This window comes from Salarias fasciatus, chromosome 10, assembly GCF_902148845.1.
Source record: "Salarias fasciatus chromosome 10, fSalaFa1.1, whole genome shotgun sequence".
Classification (NCBI taxonomy): Eukaryota; Metazoa; Chordata; class Actinopteri; order Blenniiformes; family Blenniidae; genus Salarias; species Salarias fasciatus.
Genome location: NC_043754.1, coordinates 14,322,579 through 14,349,077, shown reverse-complemented (window position 1 = coordinate 14,349,077; position 26,499 = coordinate 14,322,579). Strand labels below are relative to the sequence as shown.

The window sequence follows — 26,499 nt, the reverse complement described above, 5'->3', positions numbered from 1 at the left end:
TGTCTTTGCACGTTTGCAGTGAGGACGGAGAATTAAAATATGGCGTATTTAAAGGGAATAACACTAGAAAATTGAATCCCACTGTGGCTCTTCTCCCCTCTTTTCCCACTGTGCAAACCTTTGTTTTCCTCAGCTGAACTAACTGAAAGTGCACAACTGTAACATCACTGCATCAGTTTTGCAGTCAATTAGGAAAAAAAACATTGCAGAAAAAAAAATATGCATGTTCAAATATAACAAATGCCTCTTCTATTTGGCAAAGATATATTCAGGAGTATTTGCTAACAGCACATGAAAGCAGTGAACTCCTCCTGTGAGTTTTTTGTGCAGTTTTCACTCAAAGCAACTTGGGATTTTTTTTTTTTTTTGTTTTGTTTTTTTGTGTGTGTTATGAACATCTACTCTTCTGGTGCAGATATTAGACAAATGATTTCGAGGTTTCCCCACAGTCTTTCTACAGTTGCGTACACCGAAGCACTTTGCGTATAACACTGAGGCACCGTATCATGAAAGGCAAGGGCGCATACGTTTGCTGCAGTAATAGTGTGTTGCCCGAGTAGTGGCAAGACTGCCCTCGGCTGTAACAAGCATGTGGCAACGAAGACAATTCAGGTTTTTATCGAAGATTTCGTATAACATCAACATGAAAAGCACAATAAAGTAAACATGACATAACCCGACGAGGCCATGTGTTATTGCTGGTTCAGCTGGTAGGTAGAATATATCGTTTCAACAAAATCAAACATAAAAAAAAAAAAAAAAAGCACAATAAAAAAGGTACCTATAAATAAAAAAAATGTTAAGTAGCCAGAAACTGGTAATATTCATGTTGACTTATTTTTATTTTGATTATACTGGTGAGCATATTCACCACCTAGGGTTTCTTCTTGCTCAGGTAATTCGAAGGAATCCAGCCTTCGACTTCTTCCGCCACATTTTTACAGAACCACCAGCCGCTGCTGTTTTTTTCCAGCACTTCAAACGCTGTACCTATCTTGAAGCTGGATGTTTGTTCGTCCCCCTCAAAGTCCGCCACGGCCAGATACAGCTCGTCCCTACTCGGCTCCTTCAGTAAAGGTGGAAGCTTGTCCCTGGGTGGGCCAGGCTTGTCATTCTTCAGCTGGGGTTTGGGAGGAATTGGGACTTTATTGACCTTGGACTCTTCCTTTTCTTTGTTTGGCGGTGCCTGGAATAACCCTTTGGGTTTTGGGGGAGGGGGTCTGCTGAGTGGCGGCGGTCCAGCCTTGGCCGTGTCCTGGGTTTCTTTTAGAAAGGGCGGAGGTTTCAGTTCGGTCGGGCTTGATGAGTCGGCCTTCTTTGGAGGAGGTGGTCTCCTTGGAGCCATGGCAGGAGGTCTCTGGGGGGGTTCCTTATGAGGGGGCACTGCTGGCTTTGCAGGGGGGGATGAGCTGTCGTGACTGTGGCCGTTCATGTGTTTCGGGGGAAGCTTTGGCTCACCGTTATTGAGTGTGGGGATGTGAATCGGAGGAGAACTTGGGGGTGAACTTCGGACTGTTGCGTCACTCTGATGGTTGACCTCTGCTGACGAAGAGCCAAAATCTTGCGGTTTGGACGGCCTCAGCTTGCTTCTCAGGTTGGTAATGTCTAGTTTGTTTTCTGCTGCGAGATCCGGCTTGGCAGCCGGAGCAGGCTTCGGTCTGATCATGGGCTTCGGCTTGGTGAGCACTGCCGGGCCGGGCGCCTCCGGCTTTTCCTCTGGCACCTCTGACTTGGGTTTTGGGGGCTGCTTAGGCACAGGTTTCAAATTGAACTTCTTCACCTCTTTAGCAGAGACTTTGTGGCCACATTCAAGACCCATCTCATTCCGAAGGTGAAGAGCTTTGCTCTTGTCTTCCTTCTTGGCTTCGACTGATTTGTCTGGTTTGAACGGCGCTGCCTTGGGTGCAACGAGAGGCACGATGACCCCAGGAGCTGGGGGTTTGGGGGGCATAGGCTTGGAATTATCAGATCTCGGTTTTTCCGCCACCTCCAATTCAAAGCTCTTGTTGATTGATTCCCGTCGAGGCGGCAGAGCTGGTTTCTCTTCAACTGGGGGGGCAACTGGTGCTGGGGGCAACGGTCCAGAGAAGGCAGACACTCCCTTGCTCGCACTTGTCTTCCAATCTCTTAACTTAGGCCGGGCGCAGGACTCGGCAGCTGCGCTCGGCTCATCCGGTAAGGGCTTGGACCAGCTGTCATCTGTGCCCGAAGCGTTGGAAGAGCCGCCGTCTTCCAGCCTCAGCTTCTCCATTTCATTGGGCAGTGGAGCAAGGAAATTGGGTCGCAGGGCATTGCTGGTTTTCTTGTATTTGTCAATAAAGGTGGCCGGCGCCCAGCCCTCCTTGTCATCAATCTGGATGTACCACCAGCCGCTCGCATTCTTCTCAATCACCTAACACATGAAAAAGGAATAAGATTGTTTTAATGTAAATTAACAAAGAGCATAACCTTTTATTTTAGACACACATTTGTTATATTTTATTGCTTAAGCGTTGCCTGACCCACCTCGACTTTGATTCCAGCTTGGAAGCTAATGCCGTCGGGAATGGTGGTCTGGAAGTCAGCTATGGTATAAAATTCTTCCTCAACCTGTGGGGGAACCGGCGGCTTGGGCAAGTTTGTACCACGTGGCTGTGGGATGTGAGAAAGATACGAAAAGTTTTAGCTGATGGGTGGAAAAATAATAAATCCTGAAACTCTTTGGAATTGTAAATAATCTTACAATGGTAAGATCTCTGCGTGGAGGAGGTCTATGTCTTAATCCCACTTCTGCAGAAAGGAAACATGTACAATTTGGCAGTTGATATATTAAATCTTTTACATATTTCTGAGAAATATCATGTATTAGTTTAGTCTACTTACTAATTTTGTTCTCAGAGAAAAATGAGAGCCTGTTTTCTTTCTGGTTGTCTCGATTGTCTTTTTGGTTTTGTTTGGAAACCCCATCGAGGTCGTTTGTGCTGGCGTGGGCAGCAGATCCCGCTGACTGCTTCTGGCTCTGAATGTCGGCCTTCTTCAGGTACGACGCCGGGGCCCAACCCTCACGGCCCTGGTACCTAAATTAGAGAGCAGATCGATACACACTAAAATGTCCCAATACAGTCACGCAATTTCAATAACTTGTTAAGATTTAAAACACTTCCAACAACTAGAAGAGACGAATCCCAGGTTATACGTCTCATTTGACGTACCTGATTTTCCACCAGCCCTCCAAATTCTTCTGAATGACTTCAACAATCATTCCCCTCTCCAGGTCGATCTCATCCTGGTCCCTGGCGGAGTACGGATAGATCACAGAGTACTTCTCTTCTGAAGTTGAAAGGAAATATAAAGTCAAATCACAGAATAGACTGTTTGTTTACAGAATAACAGTTTAAGGGTTTCAAGAAGCAGCTATGAGCGCATTGGGGTAACAGCTGGGAGGCGAAGCACACAGTGACATCCTGGGATCACAGTGACTTTAAGTCAATCTGTAGCTTTTCTCTTATTTTTACTGCTGCAGGAAACTACATTCAGAGATTTTGCCTTCGTGAAACTGATTACAACTGCACTTGCTAAGATGTGTTGGATTTGCATTATTACGACACAAGGCTTGAGCAGCATCTTGTGGAGTAAAGAGAAACGAGAGAAATGTACAACACAGAACATACATGCTCTCTCTCCACAAACACTGACCACAAACTGGACACACGTACAAGCAAGAGGGTTTTCTACTCTTGTCACTTTTCTATAATCTAACATCCTACACAAAGCCTGATGAATGATCAAGAACTTATTAATTCTGGTTAATAGAAATGACATTTTTTGATATAATTCTTTTGATTATACTAAATACAAAAAAATGCACATTCCACGTAAGAATTTAATGAGCATGCTTATTTACTGATTGCATGCAACGACACAAACATACATGCACATGGCTGTGCGTGCATGCATGGTAAAAACAGACACATTCGGCATAGAGGGGGGAAAGAAAGGCGTGCGCTCCACCTTGCCCAAAGCCTGTGCTGAATAGATCCCCTAAAGTTCTGCGACGACCCACGTGCCTTGGCAGTGACCAGAATCTCCGAGGGACTGCCATCCCAGCACAGTAGTCGGGGTGAAATAGGAAGTGAACATTACATATGCCGTCTCGAGGGTATTTCCATCCTGACTGACAGCACTTTCAGTATTGCTGGACATTACGCTCTCACTCTGTGCTATTTTATCCACTTACTGTTTAAAAAATATTCTTTTTAGTGAGCAAACACATTTTGTGATTTTCAATAAATGCAGGGTTTTCAAGGTTGCTAATTTATAGTATTTCTTTTCCATTCTGTGACTTTACCTTCACCTGCTGCTGCACCAGAAAAAACTCAACATATAAAATAGATCAAGGTTAATTCATTTTTCTCGATCATCTTAAAATAAGTTAGTCTTTCTCATCAGTGGTACATTCTTGCATACCTTTTCACTTTTTGCTTCTGTATTACTCTGTATATCTGTGAATATTGAATGTAGCTGGCCTGACAGAGGGCAGGCAGCTCATTGTCTACTTGCAAACCACATCCTCTCTCACCGCAAACAGACGTCCTGCTCTGTGTGTAGTGATCAAGCTGACTGAACTCGCTTCTTTGGACTCCCAGCATGTGTCGTAGAGTTATTCCAAAAACTGCACTGGAAGTTCCAGTTACCTCCCACACTCTGCTATTGTCTCAGTGGGATGGGAATGAATTGCAAACGGCCTTATTTAAAAATGATTTATCATTATTTATATTCCAGAACTCGTGGTTTTGTGACAAAAACATCTCAGTATTGGAACTGAAATGTGAGTCTTGATGTACCTTCTTCTCCTGGAATGGTGAAATCATCGGGATCATCCTGAGCCTCCAGACATGTGGCAGGGACCCAGCCCTGGGCGTCCTCTGAGCTCACAAACCACCAACCTGAACGAGTCCAACACAAACGCAGCGTAAAGTGAGACATTAACCGTGTACCGGTGAGCAGTGAAACCAGAAATCACAAATCAAACTAAAGACGGTGAACTGAACGCTATAAGACACTTACCAGATTCATTTTTCTCAATGACTTCCACCACCTGACCCACGTGCAGACTGATCTCGGAGCTCTCCTGCTTCTCATAGTCGGTCACTGCCACATACTGGTCGAGGAGGAGAGGGTCTGCCGCGCTGGAATCTCCTGTTTCAGGGGAAAAAAGAAATCGGAATAGAAGTTTACTTAGCTCTTTCTGTCAGCTCCTCTTTTATGCAAGCTTAGACTGAAATCTCAGTAATGTGAAAAAGCCTCCACAGTCTCCTCTGCTATTCACACAAGATCTTTGGCATTATTTACTAATACTGTCATAGCATGTCCATGAAACTGGAATTACAAAACTGCATCGATGTGGCTTTGAGATACTGACCTTTACATTTTTTTTGTATGTCAATGGAAAAAAAAAATGACCTTTTTAAAATGTCAGATAATCAGACTCAAATAAATCACCAAATAATTTTGATAATATGCCAAGAATAAAAAAAATCCATCTTATTTCATAAAATTGTTAGAGAGAGGAGGCTTATTTACAGTCCGGAGGTTCAGTCACACATGCGGCAGAGGAAGGAGCGAACGTGATCGGGAAGATGGCGTGAAGGGAACATGAGCTGACAGAGGAATGAAGGCAGATTTAGAAATCATGAGCGAAGGTTACAGATCAACAAGGTGGAGATGGTTAATTGATTCGTCAACTATAAAGACCCGCCACCACCGTCGGCACCAGAACACCATGAGAAAAAAAAAAAATCACGTTTCACACTCGGGGGGGCTCTCGGTTTTTTTTGTTCAAACTCATTTTCACTGTGGCTCTTTTTAGACTTTTATGTGAAACTGATTATAATGAAACTTGAATTAAAGTAAAATTACTTAAGGGGATTGATGTACAGTATGACCTGCTACTCACTGGAAGAGCACCTTTCTTTAATTTAAACTAAAAGTAAAAAAACACAAAACTTCTAGTAAAACTCAATCAACCTGTAATATTATAAAAAGAGACTGAAACTTTAACTGTTAAAGCAACTTAAAAACACAGTCAATCTTTTTCTTGTGCCTCTTTCAGAGAGAAGCAGTCAACATTTAATCTATACAAACGTTAGTCACACAAAATAAAAATCTCTAAAAGAGGCATGAAATGACAAAACTAACACTAAAAAGCATGTAGACATGTATAAAACAATGGCGTAATGGAAGTGCAATGAAAGCGACATGAATTGTTGAACTCATAATGACACTATTCAGGATCTTATCAGTAAAGACGATAAAAGTGAGGAATTAGTGACGCAGTGCTGCAAAAAAAAAAAAAAAAAAAAGAAAATATTCCCCTTATCAAACAGTCATTCCTCATCAGACTTTGTATAAAGCTAAAAGCATGGCCAGACTACAATTACACAGTATTCAGCCATTACTCATCTTCTGTTCGCCCAGTTTCATTACATTATGCGCTCAGTAAATCCACCGGCTGGAACAATACGAGCCACAGCGGTACCGAAAACATCCTGCTAACAGAGCCAGCACGAGACCCCAGCCTTCATTAAAGCCACATCCCACCTGCCCGGGCCCAGGGGGGAGATGGGAGGTGTGGGGGGGGGGGAACGGGATGGGACGGGACGGGCCACTAGCACCCCTCGGAGTTACACACAGCACGACCAAGCATGACAGTGTGTTTACTACCTCGCTTTAGGAAAGTGGTCGCTCTCTCCACAAACCCTGATGGAAAGGAAAATGAATGGAGAAGAAAACTGAAAAAAAAACCATGGATGCACATTCAGAATAAAGAGTCGAAGTGAGAGGATACAGAGTATTTAAAAAGAGCACAGAACAACGCGTTCCATGTGTTCGAAGAGCACAGAGGGCAGAGAGGTGATAAATGATTTCGCCTCAGTGAAACGGTGTCTCCACTAGATGGAGACAATGTTATGTATAACGTAACACAGGAAGACATCTTCTTTTCTTAATGCAATTAACTATACAAGGCATAAAAACAGATGTGTTTACGTCAGTTTTAATTTCCCGTCACAAACAATCCAGAAGGACACACTGGTGTCTTACCTGACTTCTTCTTCCCGATAGGTTCACTGTTAAAGAGAGAAAAGACCAGGAAGTCACTGCAGTGCAAGAAAATATGCCTGAATACATGAGTTTACACCCTTATTTCATGCATTTAAGACAACAAAAACATATTAAAAAAAAGTGTTTCCTGTTATTTTCCATCCTTAGTTTGTCTTTAAATCAATGTTATTTTGCTCCTGGATGATGTTGAACCAGGCCTGAGTTCAGATAAAGGTTAGGGGTCTTCTCGTTTCCTCACAGTCCTAAAATATGCATTTAATCTGTTTCTTGCGCCTTGTGACCATCCGACTGACACAGCAGCTTAGAAGATGAATGGATGGACGTATTCTTCTCCCTTTATATTATCACTTTTGTTACCAATACATTTCCAGATCTTAACAATGGTCGTCATTATTGCCTCTGAACTAATATGACACTTTGTCTGTTTGTGTCTCTGTTTAATGTGAATGGAGAGAATCTAGATCACCGATCTCTGAAATTTGGCTTGATGTTCAATTCAATTCAGCATCTGCTGTGTCTGGTTTAGACATTAGCCAGATAAACAGACCATCACACCACAGCAGCCGCCAGCGGCCGATTCAATGGCCAGATGCCTAGAAAGCTCATTGGTGGCTTACGCTCAGCATCTAACTCTCTCACGCGCTTGGCCCCGCCCTCTCCGTTATCTAAATATTTCTCCGGTGTTTTATGACCTTCCATCGTTTTCTTTTTTCCGTCTCGCATCTTCCGTGTCTGCTTAACTCGCCCCTTCATCTCCCTTGATCATTTTCGTTGGCGTGCGCTCTTGTTTCCTTTTCCTGGCATCGGCGGGAACGCTCCCAGCCACGCAGAGCGCCGTTCGGTTGGTCGAACTGTTAATTGTGGAGACTTAAGTTTGAATAAATCTTCTTCTGTGTCCAATAATGCACTACAAAAAGAAGCCAGCAAAAGCAGCATCAGTGACTCTGACTAATAGAGCCGAAGCTGCGTAATGCATGCGTTTGCTTGTCCTTTCAGTAAAGTGAGACGGCGCCCGAACGACGGAGAGGATACAGCCAGTGGCCGGGGCCTCTGCAAAATGAGGTTATTTGAACAAATTGGGTAAAGAATCAAACAAATGCTCACATGAGTCATCCTAAAGTCATAGTCTGAGGCCGAGAGAAGCCATATGGCAGCCAGAGATATAACGGAAAGATGAATAACTCCGGGATGGCTGTGGGACATAGAAGAGCCTCTCTGGAATTAACTACTGTAATAAAAGCAATGAAGTTTCTCCATCTAATACAAAACTTCATTACAAACAGCATCAAAGCGGACATCATATTAAATTGTGTTCTCTAATGTTCATTTTTAATCTCCTCTTATTTAATTTAGAATTACTTTTTCCCCTTCTACTCTTCCTTTCCTCGTCTTTTTCTTGCAAAGCTTCCCCTTCGACAGATTTCTTTCTTCCTCAGATGTCTTTCTTTTTCTGCCTCTACTTCCTCTTTCCAGCTGAACTCTCCTGCTCCTCCCCTTTCTTCTCCTCCCTGCTCTTAAGGAGAGAGCCGAACATGCTCTCCTCGCTCCGTGCAGCAGATTTATGGGCCGTGATAAATCGTCTCCCCCTGTAGCTGCCGTGTCTGTCCAGCAGGCCTGTTGTCAGTCTGCCAAACAACAGGCTGCGCGAACAGAAAGCCATAATCCAATTTCAATAAAGACAAACCAAGGTCTCTCCTTGATATTCATTTGCCTTGAGTAAAGGCTCCGTCTCTTTCCTGCCTCCTGCAGCAGATGCCGGGTGGTTTTGTATGAGGAGTGAGGAGGTATGTGACCTTGGCAACCTCCTCGGAGACGGGGAGGGGGGGGGCAAAGGAGAATAAGTGCTTGAGAGAGGTTTAAACGTCACACAGTATATATACACATACCATAAGACTGCTGACAGGCTTTTGATTCTTTCGAACATCGCCGTCTGGATATCAGACACTCAACGTTGCCGTTTAAGAGATCGATGTCTGATCTCAATCATAAAACTGGGAGATAGCCACGAGGCTGTGAAAACCTCGCCCACATCAAAGCGGATACAAATCTCCACTTTTCTTGGCCCTGTGTTATTGACTGGATGTGCACATAAAACTGTCACAAGAATTTACTTCTTTTTTTCTTGAAATCACACCAATGGTGGTGAAGCGGCCAAGCATCCTTTGGCCAACTTTCTATGAAACATGTGCCATCACTAAGAATGTATTTCACTGTGTGTTTTATTAGGAAGTAACATGTTGTGGCACTAGTACAAATGTTGAGGTGGCATTAAAAAAAAAAACCCCTCTGAGTGGCACATCCACCAAATCCCCCCGCCTCCGCAGTAAAGCCACCACCTCCGACAGACTGCACACTTCAGAGCGACGGTAAATCCATCCACATTATGGATGACAGTATGGTGGGCAGTTACAGGAAGGCCATTTCACATTCGGTCCCCACAGCGGCTCTCTGTCCTTGAGACACACATCCCAGCTGCTCACACACCTATGTGTGAAATATCTATAATTTCTATGTAAGACTGCATCTTTTGGCATCACACTTCCATCACAGCTGCAGAATCGGACTAAAAGTTGTAATTTACAAAGATATATATATTCTTACTCCACACTGTTGTTCATTTAAAAAGTTTTGTGCTATTCGTGCATGTGATGACAGATGACAAATAAAACTGTCCCATGTGAGCTCCATATTATGGTTCCTCCCCTGCCCTGAAGGTGACGGTAACTTTAATCACCCCGCGACTGTCACCGAGGCCTGTGTGTGTGTGTTTAAGCTTGTGTCAGCACGCGCGTACGCGTTTTGGTTTGCTGGCATCCGCTGATGTCTTCGTCCTAGCACATAGTTACTGTGAGCGCCGGCCATGACGTCGACGCGCGCAGTGAGGTTTACAAGAGGCCCGCTCGGCCTCGGAAGGGCCGTGCAGCCTCAGCTGTCTGGAGCCCTGTGATTGAGCTTGAGCTGCATCTACAAGCTGCGGCGCAGAGTCAGCGTTTAAAAATGACCCATTAAGCGCGTTTCTGCTTGGAAAACCCAACGAGCGAGTAGCGCAGGAGGATGAAATCATATTCATTAGAGGGTGTAATGAATGCTCATTATCAGCGGAGTGGAGGATAAATGCTGGCAGGACAGGACATGACACGAGCCGGGGGGACAATGAGTCGCCATTGTACGCGAGCCGGAGGGCCTCGGACTGCGGCCGCCTGTTTCCGCACGCTGTACTCACTCTTTTGGCGGGTTGAGGTCTTCAGGTCTGGTTTCAAAGAAGACCCGGACTTCTTCGCACTGGGAGATGTAAACAGGCAGCTGAATGAGAGCCTGCAAGCACAAAACACAGCGAGAAGCATGAGTACTGAGACAAAGTGACGCAGACGGAGGTCAACAGAGGATATTTCAGTGTTCAGAGAAAATTCCAACGAAGAGTATGTAAGGATAGTTTTGGTTTGTCCACTTGAGCAGAGACACATGTTATAATGCACAAAAATAAGTTTCATCACATAATTTACTCAGTTTTAATTGTTTACCGATGTTCGAGTTCTAGAGTGTTGAAAGAACATATCCTGGAAAATATTTTAGTCATCAGTTTTTTGCAGCAGTTTTGGTTCTCATAATAATAATGCTGCATTTCATTTGACTCAAAACTTTGAATTTTAATTCGAAACAATGTTACTTGCTAAGAACAAGCAAGTTGCTGCCTTACAGTCGATATGATGATCGCAAGTGGAAAAAAACCCCCCAGATGTTTCACACAGCTGTTCCTGCGATAGTCTTTCGTGAATATAAAATGACCCATTCTGATTTATTCCACTCACACAGAAACATAACTTCACGCACACACAAGTCATCAAAATAGTCAAAATCACTTTAAAATACTGTAAATCAACAGTAAATGACTGTTAATAATGCCATGCCAAATTGAACTCTCAATTCTCAATCGAAGCCAGGCTCCAACCCAGAGCAGGAATTCACTCAAGTGTTTTGATTCAGTTATAAACAACAAAACTGAAGTAATTGAAGCGTAAAAGTGAAATAACTTTCAGTCACACTTGAGGTTTTGGGCTTCTTTCCCATTGTTTTTTTTTTTTTTTTTTTTTCCCCCTCCCTCATATCGCCGGGCTGTCTTCTCCTCTCTGGTCCAGAGCTCAGATCATTGATCCGTCTCGCCTGCCCTCCTCCCTCATCTTGTGCCTCTGTGGACGATCACAAGCTGCAGACAGATGAGCTCTGACAAGACGGCCGGAGATGAAAGACAAACAGCCACGCTCACTTTTCTCAATTGTGTTGTGATCTTTCGCGCACGCGCATACACACACACACACACACACACACACACACACACACACACAGGTAGTCATGTTATCGCAAGGTCTTTTTTCTCTTGGTGATTTTTTTTCTTTTTTTTTGTTCTCCCCTGACAGTGTTTTATCTGCTTCCTCTACTCCTTCTTGTGCTCACTTTCAATCAAACCTTTAAAGGCCAGCAGTGCCACAGATAATCGCCTCAACACTTTCATGTCTCGAACCAGAAGACGGAACAACTGCCGCCGGCGGCCCCGAGGAGACGCTCTCTCCTACCTCCGAGGGAGCGAAGCTACTCCTCCGTTTGTTGGCAAGCGAGGCTCGAAGCCATCAAGCTTCCTCTGCTGGCATCTGCCTCTGATTTTAATACTGCTAAGTGTTCCAGTTTTGTCCTTTAAGGGAGTGGAGTCTACCTCTTGCACTCCCTGACACGCGCCGATATCACGTCACAACTGGCGGATGTGGAACCCGAGCCAGAAGCCCGACCCCGCCGTCCTTGTCCCCACGCAAAGTCAAAACCTAATGAAATGCAAATGAGGAGTGAAGACACCGAAATGCAGCTGTTTTAAAGTAAAAATCTCCCGTCAGGTTTAGGAGTTTTTAAACAGATCATAACCAGAAGAGCACCGGAGCTTTACGTCTGGCAGCTGAAATGCTATCTGAGGTCAGAGAGCATCCTGCACTGACGATGCTCCGCTCGGATTTATTGCTCTCCTCCTGTCAGTCCACTCATTACCATTCTCCCCAGGGAGGAGACAGGAGGGAGGCACGGGGTACATTATAGTAAATGGACTTTATGGGTGTTCTTTACAGGAGGCAGCATTAAGGTAATTATGTGCGCACGTGTGCGTACGTGCATGCGTACATATGTGTGTACTCTCTGAGGGAAGAGATGGAATGGAAATGAAAGATCTGCCTCTCATGAGGTAAAGCACAGTGCTGCTGGATCCCACACAATATGCTTTAAATCCAGATGCAGGAACTGAGACTACGTCATTGACAGAGCAGGGCTTAGATGCCACTTTAATCTGTGAGATAATGCCACAAAAAAGATTAAAAAAAAATGTTCAATGTCAGGAATAAAACCTTTTGTTTCATGATAAGTCAGTCTGAAGTTGCTCACCTTCCTGGCAGCCAAAATCTACGACTACTTTGAGAAATTTGTTCAAGAAAAATTCATGTTTTCTTTGAAATCCTTACAATTTGCATGGTGGTTTGACGGGCTGGACTGAAGCCTGCTGCGAGCCAGTTTTAGTCCACTGGCCTTATGTTTGACACCCCTGGTTAAAGCAAACAATCATTGATGCAAAAACTTTTATCCGACTGAGTTTCCTGACATGAATAACCCGGGGAAATTCCGTATGAGTCAGGTTAGAGCCTCAGCTGTACGAGTGAACGGCTGATTCGGCGCTTTCACAAGAAAAACATTAAACTTCACCTTGTTAACTCGGAGACATGTGGGGGCGGATGAAAACGCATTTACTTTCCTGGCAGTGAAGCTTGTTTCTGGAAGTAAACATGGCTACTTTTATTCACTACAAAAGCTGAATTAGGAGATCAGAGCAGCACAGAAAAATCAAAAAGCTGAGTGATGTTTCAAGTTTCCCACAAGTTCATCTCTCACAGAATTCTCTCACATTGTCTGAAGTCATTAAATACTGCTTCGACAAAACAGTGACACACTGAAACTGACACCTGCTCTCCATGACTGAGCGGAATTCTCCAATTCTGCGTCAAATGAGGCAAATCTACAGCTTTTGCTGTATTTCCACAAAAACACCATCAAAAAACACAGCTGACTCGCCCTGCGCTCATAAACATCCGCACTCACAGATGCGGCCAGACCACTCCTCAAATTCCTCCTTTTTAGAGGTTAAAGATGTTACCTCCAGCAGCTGTACATTCCTTTAAGCTCGGGTCATGCACATATCCTGTCTGGCGCATCGCTTCTCGCTGGTATCCACTGAATCAGCTTTTTCGTTTTCATTGCTGCTGGTGCATTTAACTGGACGAAATCCAAAAACTTTTGAGGACTGATTTTGATAAAAAAAAAAAAAAATGACTGAGTAGAGGTTCTGGGTTCTGTCGAGGAGCGTAGTAAAATGAGCGGTGACTTTTCAGACGGAACAACGGGCCGTTCTGAGGCTACAGCAGCTCGAAGTGATTCATTCATCATTTCTCCTGTCTAGAGGAAACACGAAGGTGGAAAGACATCCTTTTCTCATTAAGGCACACAATGAATTCTGCCATACACTACTGATCTCTCCAGATGGATTTTAGTATATTTCTTTTTCGCAGGGAGGTCGGAGTGTGTGACAGAGCCTGCTGTCACTCAGGGGAGATAAGCATGCCATTTATGAGAAAGAGAAAGCCAGTTCAAAAGGCAAGGGCATTTGCGAACAAGCTGTTCAGTAGAAACAAGAAAAAAAAAACATCTGACTGATGAAGTGAATATCACAGGGTGAGGTTAACAAAAGGTTAAACTGCAAATGAAGAGTTATTCAAGCTTCATTATGTTTCTCATGAGATAAAATGACCCTTGAAGACATGAACACGTAAGACGTAACAAGACGTAACAGCTACAAGCATTTCGAACCGAAGCTCTCAGTACGAGCCACGACGAATCATCTTGTTCAAACACCTTCTGTCTCCCGTGTCCTCATCCCCCCTCACTGCACGCAAAACAAGTTCAGGAACTAAATTAGCCGAACATGGGTGAAATATCGGTGCTGCTTTCCCTTTAACCACTGGGTTATCTACCCTGATATAAATGTTTAGCGGAGCCAACATTAGCTACAAGTGATATGTTGGATTTATAGATGGAAGCCTTGCGCCGGACAGTCGACTCACCCTGCAGTATTCGTTTATGGGCCGTAATCGTTTCATTGCCACATCCCGGATGTGGCTCCTCCTGAACAGGATCTTCCCTGAAACAAAAACAGAAACAACAAATTAAACTTTTTCATGTAGCCGATGTCTAAAACAAGCCCTTCATCGACCGACAGTAAGGATACAGTAGCTTTTTTTTTTAAAAAAACAAACTCATAAATCAATAAATCTGCGCGCAGACACAATACCATCTTGTCATCAATAACACTGACAGCACAATGAGGTGGGTAAGCAGCGAGGTGAATAGCTGCCCTTTCCAAGTCATGAATAAATGATTTTGGGAAAGCGAATTATGTGTTCGACAGTTTAAACGTTACTCCCCAGCTCTTATCTCCGCGCACACATAACTACAGGCACAGAAAAGCCATAACAATAACAAGAAATGGCTACAAATAGGCCTCTTCAAACTTTTCTAGCTTAATGCTCTGCAGGAAATCTGAGCGCTAACATCTATTTTTACTTTATTCTGACTGTAGAATAATAAAGGACATAAACCGGGACAGCTCAAATGAAAACATAGGCTGGGCAGGAAGGCAAAAATGAAGAAAGGAAAAAAAAAAAAGGCCTTGAATGCTGAAAGAAAATGTTTTGAAAAGTTCTATCACTTCCATCAAGAAGCTCTACTGTTTGCTTTTCAAGCAGGCGTGCTGAAACCTGAATCTGTCGCACAGGAGTTCACCGCTGAGTAATCAGCCCCCCGCAGGTCCACAGTTTCTACTCTTTACAGATGAAAAGGACTTTGCTGCTGCTTCGGCCCATGCAGCTGAAATCCACAGCAGACAGTGTCTGATCACCTCAGTGTCTGATTATGAATATGTATGATCAGATGCTGCTTTCTGTCTTGGAGGGGGAGTTTAAAATGAAGCCCAAGGTGAGAAGAAAAAGAGAGAAAATGTGTAATTAGGTGAAAACTGCTGAGTTGTAAGGATAAATGTGCGGCGAGCTAAAAACAACACAGGAAAAAATAAAGCAGATTTTGCAGATTTTACATAATAACCACAACCGCCAACACCCAGCTCGAAACACTGCACCTCTGTTATGACTGTAATTTTGTTGACTCAGGTATAAAAAACACACACACACAAACCAAAAACCACTGTGGCATGTAGAGAGAGAAGTGCTTGAGTGAACAAAGGTTTCCTTTTTTTAAACTGAGGTGCTTTGTCATGAAATGCGATGCTGATATTCAAAGATGAATCCCAGCTATCATTTGATCTTGCTACGTGAAGCTCTTAGAAGCGTCTTTCCTCGACGCCCCTATTTCGGCGTCCTGTTTTCACTCTCCTTCCTCCGTCACTCCTCAAACACAAAGTGTTCTTGAAGGCTTTCCAAAGCTCTCTGGGGTCAGGAGAGTGGCGCTGGCTGAACACTGCCCACTCTGTATGCACCACGGCTCAGGGATGCAGCTGATGAAAAGCGCCTGTTTGGGGAGGGAGACGGCGAGCGCTGCCGCCGTGGCTGAGGCCGGGGAGACTTGGCAAAAAAGAAAACGGAAAACGGAGCCAAGGAGAAGAGCCAGAGAGTCAAAACTCTGAATGCCAGAAGAACAGACTGGAGCTAAAGTGACTGAGAAACGGTCACTTGCTATTTGTAAAAGTAAGAGTTTAGATAAGACGCTTCTTTTTATTGTCATTTTACAGAATGACAACAAAACTGTGTTCATACACCTGGTCTAAAGTATAATAGTAGTCAATAAATATAGTAAAAATCAGATAAATCAATGAAATACTCAATAATATTTGTTCTGTACTTAGTGTGATTCAAAACTCTTGAAAAACTTCATACACATTTATTCGACATTTAATGCTTTGCAGCTTAACATTTGAGGATTCAGTATTGAAGCCCACTGTCATTTTTGCTAAAAGAAAGCCTTGAGTGTAAATTCTCCAGATAAAACTTCAACAAATATGTGAAGTTTGTGAGCTACAAAAGATGAAATACTGATTAATGTCTGAGCTGCAAATATGGCCGTCCGTGGAAAGTTTGCTGACTAAGTGTAGACAGAGAGATCTGCTATTGGCACAAAAAAAAAAAAAAAAAAAACAGTGTCTGCTTTCTCCTGTAGACAAGAGATGAATGAGATATGACTGAAGCACAAACAATGAGGTCTGAGTATCTTTTTAGCTCTTTTGTTTTTTTCTTTTTTTCTCCACTGTGGAAAGTAGATTATTCTGCTTAAACTAAAAACTTTACGTTTCCAACAAGTGTTTTCAAATGGAAGTAATGTGAAATACTAATAAAAAAATAAGGTATAACTTCTCAGGTGTTTGGGAAAAAAATGACATGAAACTCATTTTCACTCAGTGACATGTACGATCCCATCTCAAAAACCAACTCCCACGACAGGTATTCAAATTATAACAAATTGATAGCATGCGCATTCTATTCACGCAGCAATTTTGAAATAATAAAAGACTGGGGGAAAATCATTATGGTTCCAGTTTTATTGGACCTCTGGGAAATTTCACTGAGGAGTCAAAGAGTCAGAGTGAAAAGCGGATCGTGGTAGTTGCACCTGGAATGAAACTGAGCGGCGATCCTGCACTGTGCACACCCAGAGGCAAGCCGCAGTGCTGCTGATGTGGAGATACCAGCGGTATAAAAACAGTTTAAGGGTGTGATCAAACCAAACCGAGAAGAAAAACCCACTTCCGTGCCTTGTTAGATTGACCTCAGTCCACACTTCAGACTCCTGCTCTGTCAGTGAAACCTTTTCTTGGCTGTCAGGAAACATGAGCAGGTCACATGGACGGAGTTAAGAGCAGAGTAGGAATCTGCACGACAACAGCTCCAGCCCTGACGTTTCCTTCCATCCAGCTCTTTCTCAAGCTATATGTTCTGCAGGAGCAGGTGGGGATTCAGGATTTCCCTCAGGGAGATTCATTTTCTAATACAGAAAAGATAGGGGGGGAAAAAAACTACTTATTGTTTGTCAGGCTTTATAGAGCAGTAGGGGATAGCACTGAGCAACCCCACGTCTCTCCTCCTCCTACTCAGAGTTCATCAAACACTGAGTGCATGTGAGCGTTTGTCAAATGAGTTCCAGACCTGCATGGGCATTTAAAAGAAAAAAAAAAAAAAAATCCGATCCCCCACCCATCCAAGCCTGGTGGGGGAGACATGGGTGGAGTTTATGGGAGAGGCTTTTCTTTTTTTTTCTCAGAAAGGATTACTTTCAGCAGGACCTCTAAAGTTAGTCGAGCACACCCAGAGCTTGAAAGACAAACTTCATTGACGCTGAAACGGAATGTGCTTTTCGCCATTCCAGTCGCAATGATGGTATCTCTTGTTTATTCAAAGCTTATCAGTGATTCATAGGTTGTCCAGAGCATGTCTGTTTCTGGGAGAAACGAGGTGCTTAATTCAGATGGTTGAAATAAATCTGCTGCTCTTGGAGATAAGCTGCCTTTTTAGTTAATTTGGACTAAATAACAAAGAATGAAAAACATGCACCATGACTGCTCAAACTCAGTTATTCCAAGATTGTTTCAGTTAGACAGTGTAAAACAGTTAAATCTGACATATAGAAGAAGAAATTCTTGTTGTGTTTACTTGGATGATGAACAATCATTTATAATAAGTGTGCTTATGACACAGTTTAACTCTTACCTGGTAGAAATGGAATAATCCTGCGCTTTGGGTCTTTCTGGCCTCCCTCCACTGGAAATTTATCCAGCAACTCCATCTGAAGTCACACAAAAAAAGTTATAAGACATACAGTTTTAACACACACACACGCACGCTCACACGCACGCACGCGCGCGCACACACACACACACACACACACACACACACACACACACACACACTGCATATATAAATAACTCAAACAGCTGAAGGTGGGAAGGAAACGCTGATTTGTTAAAAGGAAAAAAAAACGTGCAGTTTCTACAAGGAATTTGGCCAATAAAGACAGGCCTGCCAATAATTAGGAATGTACTGAGCAGATGGTATGGTTTTCCGCTCCGCCTCATGTGTTGCCTTAGCGAAGGGGCTGTTTGCAGCAAGGCAACAGTGACATAGTGGAACATTTCTGCTTCCATTATCTTCAGTCGTCTATTAAGCAGTGATTCCTGATTTCTCCCGATGCACTTTTCTGACGTTGGTTTTGAACCGTCTCCAGTGTCCTCAAAGAGCGTCTCCAGCTTGACAAACATGCAAGTATCTTGGAAACGATGGCCAATGGGGAAGCGGATCATCACCTCCACAGCATGACCGTTACCATTAGATGGTTTAAACTTTTGACACGTTTCATATTGTGGACTATGGCAGAGTAGGTGATGTGGGAAGAAGCTCGAGGTGGCAAGTTACGCTGAGAAGCACAGAAGACAGGGTGAAAGATGGCCAGGAAGTAGACCAAACCCGTTGCTGCTCACCAAACCCCAAAGTATGAAGGAAAGTGATCAATGGATTCACCATGCTTGTTAAGTCTGCTGAGGTTCAGTGCCTGGGGTCTCTGACCAAGCCGCCCATCAAGGCCTTTATAGACGGCCTGACAGTGACAGGACCACACACCCAGGGAGTCGGTGGGTATTGGAGGCTCTGGAAGCATTAACAACCTGCGCCCACATGAGCTTCAAGCCAGAAAAATCCAGATCCATAGTGTGGGAGAAAAGAAATGTTACTAAAAATTTAACAAACACTTGGCAGCTCCAGAATGCCATCCATCTCTGAGAGATCTGGGAAGAGTCTGGGAAAAAAACACAGCAGCCGTTCAACCAATGAGAAACTGGATTTATGGCTCGTCACAGTGGATAAATCAGTCCTCCTAAAGACTCTCTGGCCCGTCTGCAGATATGAGAATCCAGTGTAGGTCATGCAGGGCTTTAAGAGAAGAAGACTCTCTTCCTCAGCAGTATCGCTCTTTACTGACAGAAGAATGTGCTGAAGCTGGTGGAGACACCTGAGGGTCAAAACCAAACATATCAGCCAGAGATGACCTCCATGTCTTTCCAGGTAAATATCTCAGAACTGTGACTGGTATAAAGTATAAAATCATCGGGAGGCATTTAAAAATATGCCAGGCCAAGACTGTGCATTTTTTTCTGTGAAGATTTTCATTTACTAAGAACACTATCATTTTATACTTCATCTGATTATTTCAAGACATTCTTAGCTGGAACTTTAGTTCGACAACAATTAAATTGCTGTTTGTGATTTTTTTTTTTTTTTAAAGTGACAATTCCTAAAATCTTGTTAGCATTTGGGACTCAACAAAAAAAAAAAAAAAAAAAAGTAATGCGCCATTTCTTACTTATTGTAATTTGGATTTGATCTTTCCTAAGAGCTCTCAAAAGTTTCATAAGAGCCTGATTTCATCACTTTGACCTAATTTTAACCCCTAATAAGCTTTACAAGGCTTCTTATGCCCAACATGCCATGCATGCCATTAAAAAAGAATTCAATTAACTCTTATTTAAAACTAATCTGAGATTGTTAACATTCACGGTGATAAATACTATTGGGGGAAAAAAAAAGTAATTAAGAAGAGCTTCAGCAGTAATTGTACCTCACCAGTTTGTAGAAAATTGTTTTTTTTTTTATGAAGCTGAAGATCAGCCTTCAGGCATGAAGGAATCCAGATATGATTGTAATTAAATGACTTGTAATTAGCTTTGATAGTGAAATCGCTGCACAGTTAAGCTAAAATTTCATTTGTGAGATCAAACAGGAGACGTCTGCAAGAAAGAACGCGATACTTCGACAAAAGCAAAACCAGAAATGTGGAAGACACAGCAGCTTTCTTCCCTAATTCTCTTTTATGCAGTAACACGCAAGGCAAAGGATGTTTAGAAAGGAGAAGAGAAAAGCAGTGAACTCGGAAAAATCATCAAACTTTTGACCTCGAGAGTCAGACGTTCTGCAGATGGCACAGCTTGACGTTGAAGACGGTATAAACACAGAGATGGTCAGACGGAGAGCACACAGACGAACCAATGCCCCACACACTGTAATTGTTCCCATGTGTCTGCCCGTGAGTGCAGGCAAACCCCAGCCTCTGCGTCTGCTCCAAAACTTGTATCTACTCTGTAATCAGACGCACAACAAAAAGAAAGGCATGCGGAGAGAGTCAAGTCCGCTCTACACAGTACGCATTGCATCATCCGCTCGACATCAAGTATTCATGGTCTACAGGGAGAAGCATGACAACAGTCGGACTCCACAAAAAAAATAACATCAGAAATTCACTCCAAAAACTTCAAAGTTAAATCTTATTCCATGCATTGCTTAGAAAACACCAATACTACACACACTAAAGAGGAAAATCCCGATCAGGAAACTTGAACAATGGAAATAATGACTCCACTGTGAAAATGAACTGTGTTCAAAAAGGTCTCATAACAACATAACATATTTGTTCCTTTCAAACTCCATTAAGCAGGACAGAGAAAACAACACTGTTATATTCTCATCATGTCACGCTGCCAGTCCCGTAATACGCCTGTGATCCTGTAAAGTTTTAAACACAGTTATTTCACCTAATATATTCTTGCTGATTCAGAGTGTCGCTTAATCTTCCAGAGGCTATCATTTGTCTAGCTCGTATCCGCTTCAACAACAACATCAGCATTCACGTAAAGACCCAATTAAAACAATCCCAGAAGAAACAGACTGTTGAATGAGAACATGAACAATGATTGCTCTCTCTGCAGCTAAAACCCAGCTCTCTGTACATTTCACTCATGAGGTCATGTTTAACCCTTTGCAGACATTCATAGCGCTACTTCACATCTGAGCTGGTTCATTCACGTAGATGAAAAATGCGCAATAGCTGTACAACTCGGAATAATCAGGGAACAATGTGTCAGCGTTTGCACACCGATTCGGAGCAGAAGCGTTTTATGTATCCACAGCAATGGAAGTTCAAGCCTGTGAAGTTAATAGGACACGTGTGCGGCACGGAAACTCTTGTCTCTGACACAGAAATATAACTGTCAGGCAGAAAGGATGATCCAATGGCACGAAAAAAGAAGAAAAAAAAAACATTCAACTTTCCATCTCTCCCAGTAAACACTACGGTCAGACTTGGATGATGTATTTCACATGCTGATGCAGGGGAAAACAAATCATTATGAAAATGAAATGCTCGGTTTCTTTTTTAGCAAATCCAGAGTTTTTCATTCTTGCGAGGCGGATAATCTGGTTCAGGCCTTTCAGAAAAAGGCTGGTAGGAATATTTTCGGTGTGGAAAATCATCTGGTTCAAGCTAAATGTTTCTCTAGAAGTGAACGCTGTCAGACATGGAAGACACCGGTAATACAAGAGATGCCAAACTTTTTCAGAGACAGACTATCTGACTTTCTACAGTTTGGTTTTATTTCCAAAAGATGGCTGTACGTGTCAATGCAATAAAGACAACTACTACTACCGTCTTAAACAGGTCCAAATGTATTTATACTGCCGCAATTCAAGGGGCGTCACAGAAAGGTGGACAATGAGGTAACAGGACAAATCAAGGAGTGACGAGGCCGCAGAAACAAATCTGACCCCATTTATCACGTTTCAAAAAGACTTTAAAACTCCCGATCCATACGACAGCAGGTTACACATTTTACTTCAAATCCATCACGTTAATCAATACTGCTCGATTCATGAGTCAAGGTGAGTGGATAAAAGCAGTCGGCGCCAGTGAACACACAGAAACATGTTGCTGCGATCAGACTACATCCTCAGCTGCCCGCTCCAGCTGCGTCGACAGGATGTAGTGAATAATACTTCCTGTCTAGCTGCGAAACTCTAAAATGCCCTCAGACAGCTCATATGTCATTTATCAACCGTGTCATCCTTTTCCATTAACATACGACTCCTCCCGAATGAGAAGACAACGGCATCAGTTCAGAGAATGAGAGATGACCAGAGTAGTTTATGAGAAAAGACAGGATACGATTGGATGAAGGCAGATGGAAGATTACAGGAAATGAAAAATGAGAGGAAATGAATGACTCGGTTGTGTGTCAGCGTAGGACGGTAGGGACCTGGGAGGATGGCCGATGAGCTGAAACTTCTCATTAATCCTCACAGCCCACAGTATGAAACCTTAAAACGACGATGTCCTTCTGAAACTAATTCAGCAGACATGCATAATCCCGCTGATCACCGTGAAGCTGACGAGATTTGGAGCATTCTCGCAGAAATGCCGCAGCTCCAGTGTGACTCTTACTCTACTTGTGCCAAACCAACCTGAGAGATTGGAGATACATTTGTAATCTATCCAATTAGGCTTATCTATATCTCCGTCGGTTGCTGAGAGCCCACCCACAGGCTGTCAGCGCAGCAGGAAGCAGCTGAACGGCGCGGCAGGGGTGAGGACCGGCGGGGAAAGCCCCTGCTGAGCATCTCATGCGAGCTGATTCCATACTGAGCCTCACAGTAACTCGTGATGTGTGTTGAAATATAGGTGACAAAAACATGGATTTGTAACATAATTCTTATATTACGCTAATTTATTACGCTGCAGCAACATAAAGCGATGTAAGAGCATGTTTATGAGTGTTTTGTTGCCAGTATTTACAAGCTCACGTCATGCTAATAAAATTGTTAATGGAATAGTTCACATGCTTTTGTTTAGATTTACGTCTTTGACCTCTCAGAAACCATGCCAAGCCCTCGGAGTTCCGCGTTTCATTGCTCATGCTCCGACCATCCCAATCAATTAAAAGGAATTTAATTTAATTAGGGTTGACAGTGTGCTTTGCCTGAATTGACTATGTGCTCATTAAAAGCAATTGCCTCACAGGACTTCCTGGAGTCCACGCTCTGTAAACCCAGATGCAGCCAGGGCCTGAGATCCATTACCTTCAAAAGAGGAAACTGGGATACTAATGAGATTGCCTCCTCCTTGTGCAACGCACACCACCAGCGTGACGTCCGCGAGTGATTCAGACATTTCTGCGGTCATCGGTGTGGTCACTGCATTCATCGCCGTCCTCTATTAAGTTCACTGGGACATTCTCCGGCTCGTCTCGCGCGGTGTAATTACTAGTGTCATACGGGTGGAGCAGGGAGAGGCTGCCAGCAAGGACAAGGTCTCCAAGGGAAGAGTCTTTTATAATGGAGACAGCACTTGCCTTCTCTTCCTTTAGAACAATAAGCTGCAGACACACGCGCACACAAAGACAAACAAGGCACACGTACAGACGGTGAACACGCTCACCCACCTGCAAATCGAAGAACTTGCTGTAGCGTCTATAAATAATTTCCGTGCTGCCATCGCTCCAGGACACTTTGATGATGTAAACCTGACAAAGGAAAGACAGAAATAAGTGGAACAAGCCAACTAATAAACACTCATTGTTGTAGAGCACTAGATCCTTCAGACTCCTTGGGGAGGAGGGGGTGGTGGGGGGTTCCTGACTCATGGTGCCATTATAAGTGCAGCTCTGGGAATCCTTTGTGAGGAAAGCCAGACAGCAGTCAGTATAATCATCTGTACACAGGGGAGAGGGGGGCAACACGGATGTTCGATTATTTCACTTCCTCATGCATCCGCATCACTTCCATCCGACTGGGGCATCGTGGATGCAGCAGGCTGACGATTCCGCCTCTTTCTTTAAATAAGTCAGAGGCAGGTGTCGCTGTGGAGACGCAAATCACAGTTGTTGTAGTATCAGGATACAGCTAAACTAATCGCAGCAGTTTGAAAGCAACAGCTCTTTTATTCAGTTCTGGTAAAAAGCGGAGGAGGAGGAGGAGGGGAGCGGCCGGGAGGTGATTGGAAACTCCCTGGTGGCTCGCTGTGTCTGGCCGACTGCTGCTGGCTCCACTCCCAGACTCCTCTGGCCTCACGCTCTCTTCCAGGGTAGTCCAGTCAGATATGGGCATGGATGGACCAAATCTAGACCAGCAAATTCATCAAATGATTCAGTTTTAGCCCATTTGATTTATACCGCTACGCTCTTTTCAACAACAAACGAGAACAGGCTACCATCCATGAACTACTTCTTTATTAACAGATGATTTGTGTTGGCACACAAACAGAATGTGTATACAGAAAGAAAAATAAGTTATAATGCAATTCTGAAACATCCTCCATGTAAAGCACTTAAGTGATTTTGTATTTTGTGCCTTCTACAGGATGTCTCGAGCAGATGGTTCTGTAGCAGCGGTTTGCTCTCCTAAGAACACTTCGGGGTTCTTGGAAGACTCAAGGTGTGAGGCCGAGCGTGTGTGTGCAAGGATACCAAAACAACATGTTCTATACACCAACGAGCATGAGGACAGATGGAGAAGACACAGGACCACGAGGACTGTGTGTCCTTGACCGCTAACACTCGCAGCAGGAGACGATCTGTTAGGCCATCAGCCCCGGCTTTTTTTTCCCCACACAGACATGAATGAAAACCCAACATTTTGCACACACTCGGTACACGGGACGAACACAGACACCTGCTGAGGCCTTGGCCATCGCGGCTGGCCTTCGAGAGCACATGATATCATATGTGTCGCTTCAGATTTGTAGGAAAAATTCACCCACAGTTGTTTCCTACTGCCCCATCACGGACAAAACTAATAAAGATCTTTTTGTTTTTGAGCCGCAGAAAATCTAAAAGTGTGGCTCTGTCTATCCGACGTTGTCGTCTCCCACACAAGCTCAACAGTGGAAACTCTGAGGACATTCTTCATCTTTTATTCTGCCCTCCTACACAGTAAGAAAACTACAATATAACAATGCAGATTACTCCAGTATCCTCGATACCAACAGAGAAAAATAAACATGACATAATCACTTGAAATTTCTGAAATAACCGAGTAGAATGCCACTGAATCAGACTCTACTGTATTCTTCACATGTGGTAATGTTTAGACCCATCCCATTATCAACTCTTCCTTCAGAGTGAGCACTTCAGAAACTGTTCTCTCTACCACTGCCTGCATGTTTGTTTCTCTCAGTAAATTGGAGAATCTGAGGCATGACAAAGCTGGATTGCTCAATTTGAACTCAATCTGTACAGGGATTAGTCTGGCCGGTCTCCAGACTGGACTCATTTTCTTTGGCAATGTTTTCAGAAAGTATGGAAACTGGAAAATACGCAGATTGATGGTTAGAATCCAATTTGTAGTCATATATTTAACACAAAGACTATGTTCACAGAGGTAAATGTGATGCTGACTGACTAGAAAATATGCTGACTCAGGCAGGGTTATGGGCCACAGCAACCAGATCGACCCTAAACAAGTATTAGAGGTTTTATATCCTGGTCAAATTTCAGCCTGTAAACACAGTGAAACATGTTATTTGTTATTATATGTAACTTAAGCGTTGATGGGATGTGGACACTTTGTAGCAGTTTGTCTTTTAATTACACCTTTTAGAAAAAGCAATGACAATGTAAAAAGTGGAAAAGAGCAGTGAAGTTTTGAGAAATCTGAAGCTCTGAAAGCTTTCAGGTCCGGATTGCTCGGATTGTAACTTGACACTCTCTTTGTTTTTACTTCTCCCGGCAGGGAAAGGAGAAGAAGTCCGTAATACCCTCGATCTGTTGCTCAATCCGCGAACCAAACAGCTGATTTCACACAAAGCACCGAAGTAATAAAGGCTTACGTAGTGTTTGTTGGGATTCCTTCGCTTCTGGACATCTTGCACGGTTACTTCTTGCACGGTGCGCCGTGGCATGATGTCCTCCTCTCTCTTCTCTACGGCTTCGTTTAGAAAAAAAAAATAAAACAAAAAAAATAAAAAGAGGCAGAAATCCTGAACGGCTTTCACTCGCGATCACAGCCGGCTGAGAAAAAGTTTGCAGCGCTCCTTTGTCATCCGCTCGGATCTCAACAAATCCCGTTTTCTACGCGAAACTTCTTGCGTCAGATCGGCTGCCCGACATTCAAGCCACAAGTTTTTTTTCTTTCTTTCTTTCTTTCTTTCCTTTTCACCTTCCTTGTGCTGCCTGATCTCGACCCGCTGGCGGCTCCAACCAAACTCCCAGCCTATCCCAGCTCGCCCACTTGCATGAGCATGGGACGCTACATTATGCTCCAAAGACCAGCCCTCCTGCACCCGCTTCCTCCTCCTCCTGCAGCGTCACGGCGCGCCCCAGCAGCGGACCCGGAGCGTCCGGTGCGCGCCCCGATCCCAGAGGAGATCCCAATGCAGAAATCAGTTCTTCAATAAGATCACTCTGCGTTTACAGAGTTTTAGCAACTCATTGGTTTCCAAAGTGTTGGGCACGTCCCCACTGCGAGGCGCCCGGGAGCCAGAGGTTTGGAACAGCAGGAG

The 26,499-nt window shown here is 43.6% G+C and overlaps 1 protein-coding gene across 4 annotated transcripts; it reads right to left on the bottom strand.

Moving 5' to 3' along the window:
* Nucleotides 1–336: 336 nt before the first annotated feature.
* Nucleotides 337–26,222, bottom strand: sh3pxd2b (SH3 and PX domains 2B). 4 transcript variants are annotated; one of them, XM_030100609.1, is made up of 15 exons: nt 25,828–26,222; nt 23,444–23,524; nt 17,895–17,970; nt 14,247–14,323; nt 10,325–10,416; nt 7,081–7,106; nt 6,703–6,738; nt 5,047–5,178; nt 4,824–4,925; nt 3,991–4,074; nt 3,192–3,309; nt 2,863–3,056; nt 2,723–2,769; nt 2,506–2,631; nt 337–2,392 (listed from the first exon to the last, which is right to left on the bottom strand). In XM_030100609.1, exons 1-15 carry the CDS (start codon nt 25,897–25,899, stop codon nt 875–877), a joined length of 2,781 nt encoding a protein of 926 aa, XP_029956469.1. In that variant the 5' UTR covers nt 25,900–26,222; the 3' UTR covers nt 337–874. The 4 variants fall into 4 exon arrangements, with proteins under 4 accessions (XP_029956469.1, XP_029956471.1, XP_029956470.1 ...); XM_030100611.1 differs by lacking the exon at nt 3,991–4,074; XM_030100610.1 differs by lacking the exon at nt 6,703–6,738.
* Nucleotides 26,223–26,499: the final 277 nt, after the last annotated feature.

Coding starts and splice junctions, on each gene's coding strand:
- sh3pxd2b (XM_030100609.1), bottom strand. CDS start 25,899: ATGCCACGGCGCACCGTGCAAGAAGTAACCGTGCAAGATGTCCAGAAG. Junction 23,525..25,827: donor GGAATCCCAACAAACACTAC/GTAAGCCTTTAT, acceptor TTCCTTTGTCAG/GTTTACATCATCAAAGTGTC. Junction 3,310..3,990: donor CAGCACAGGCTTTGGGCAAG/GTGGAGCGCACG, acceptor TTTCAACTTCAG/AAGAGAAGTACTCTGTGATC.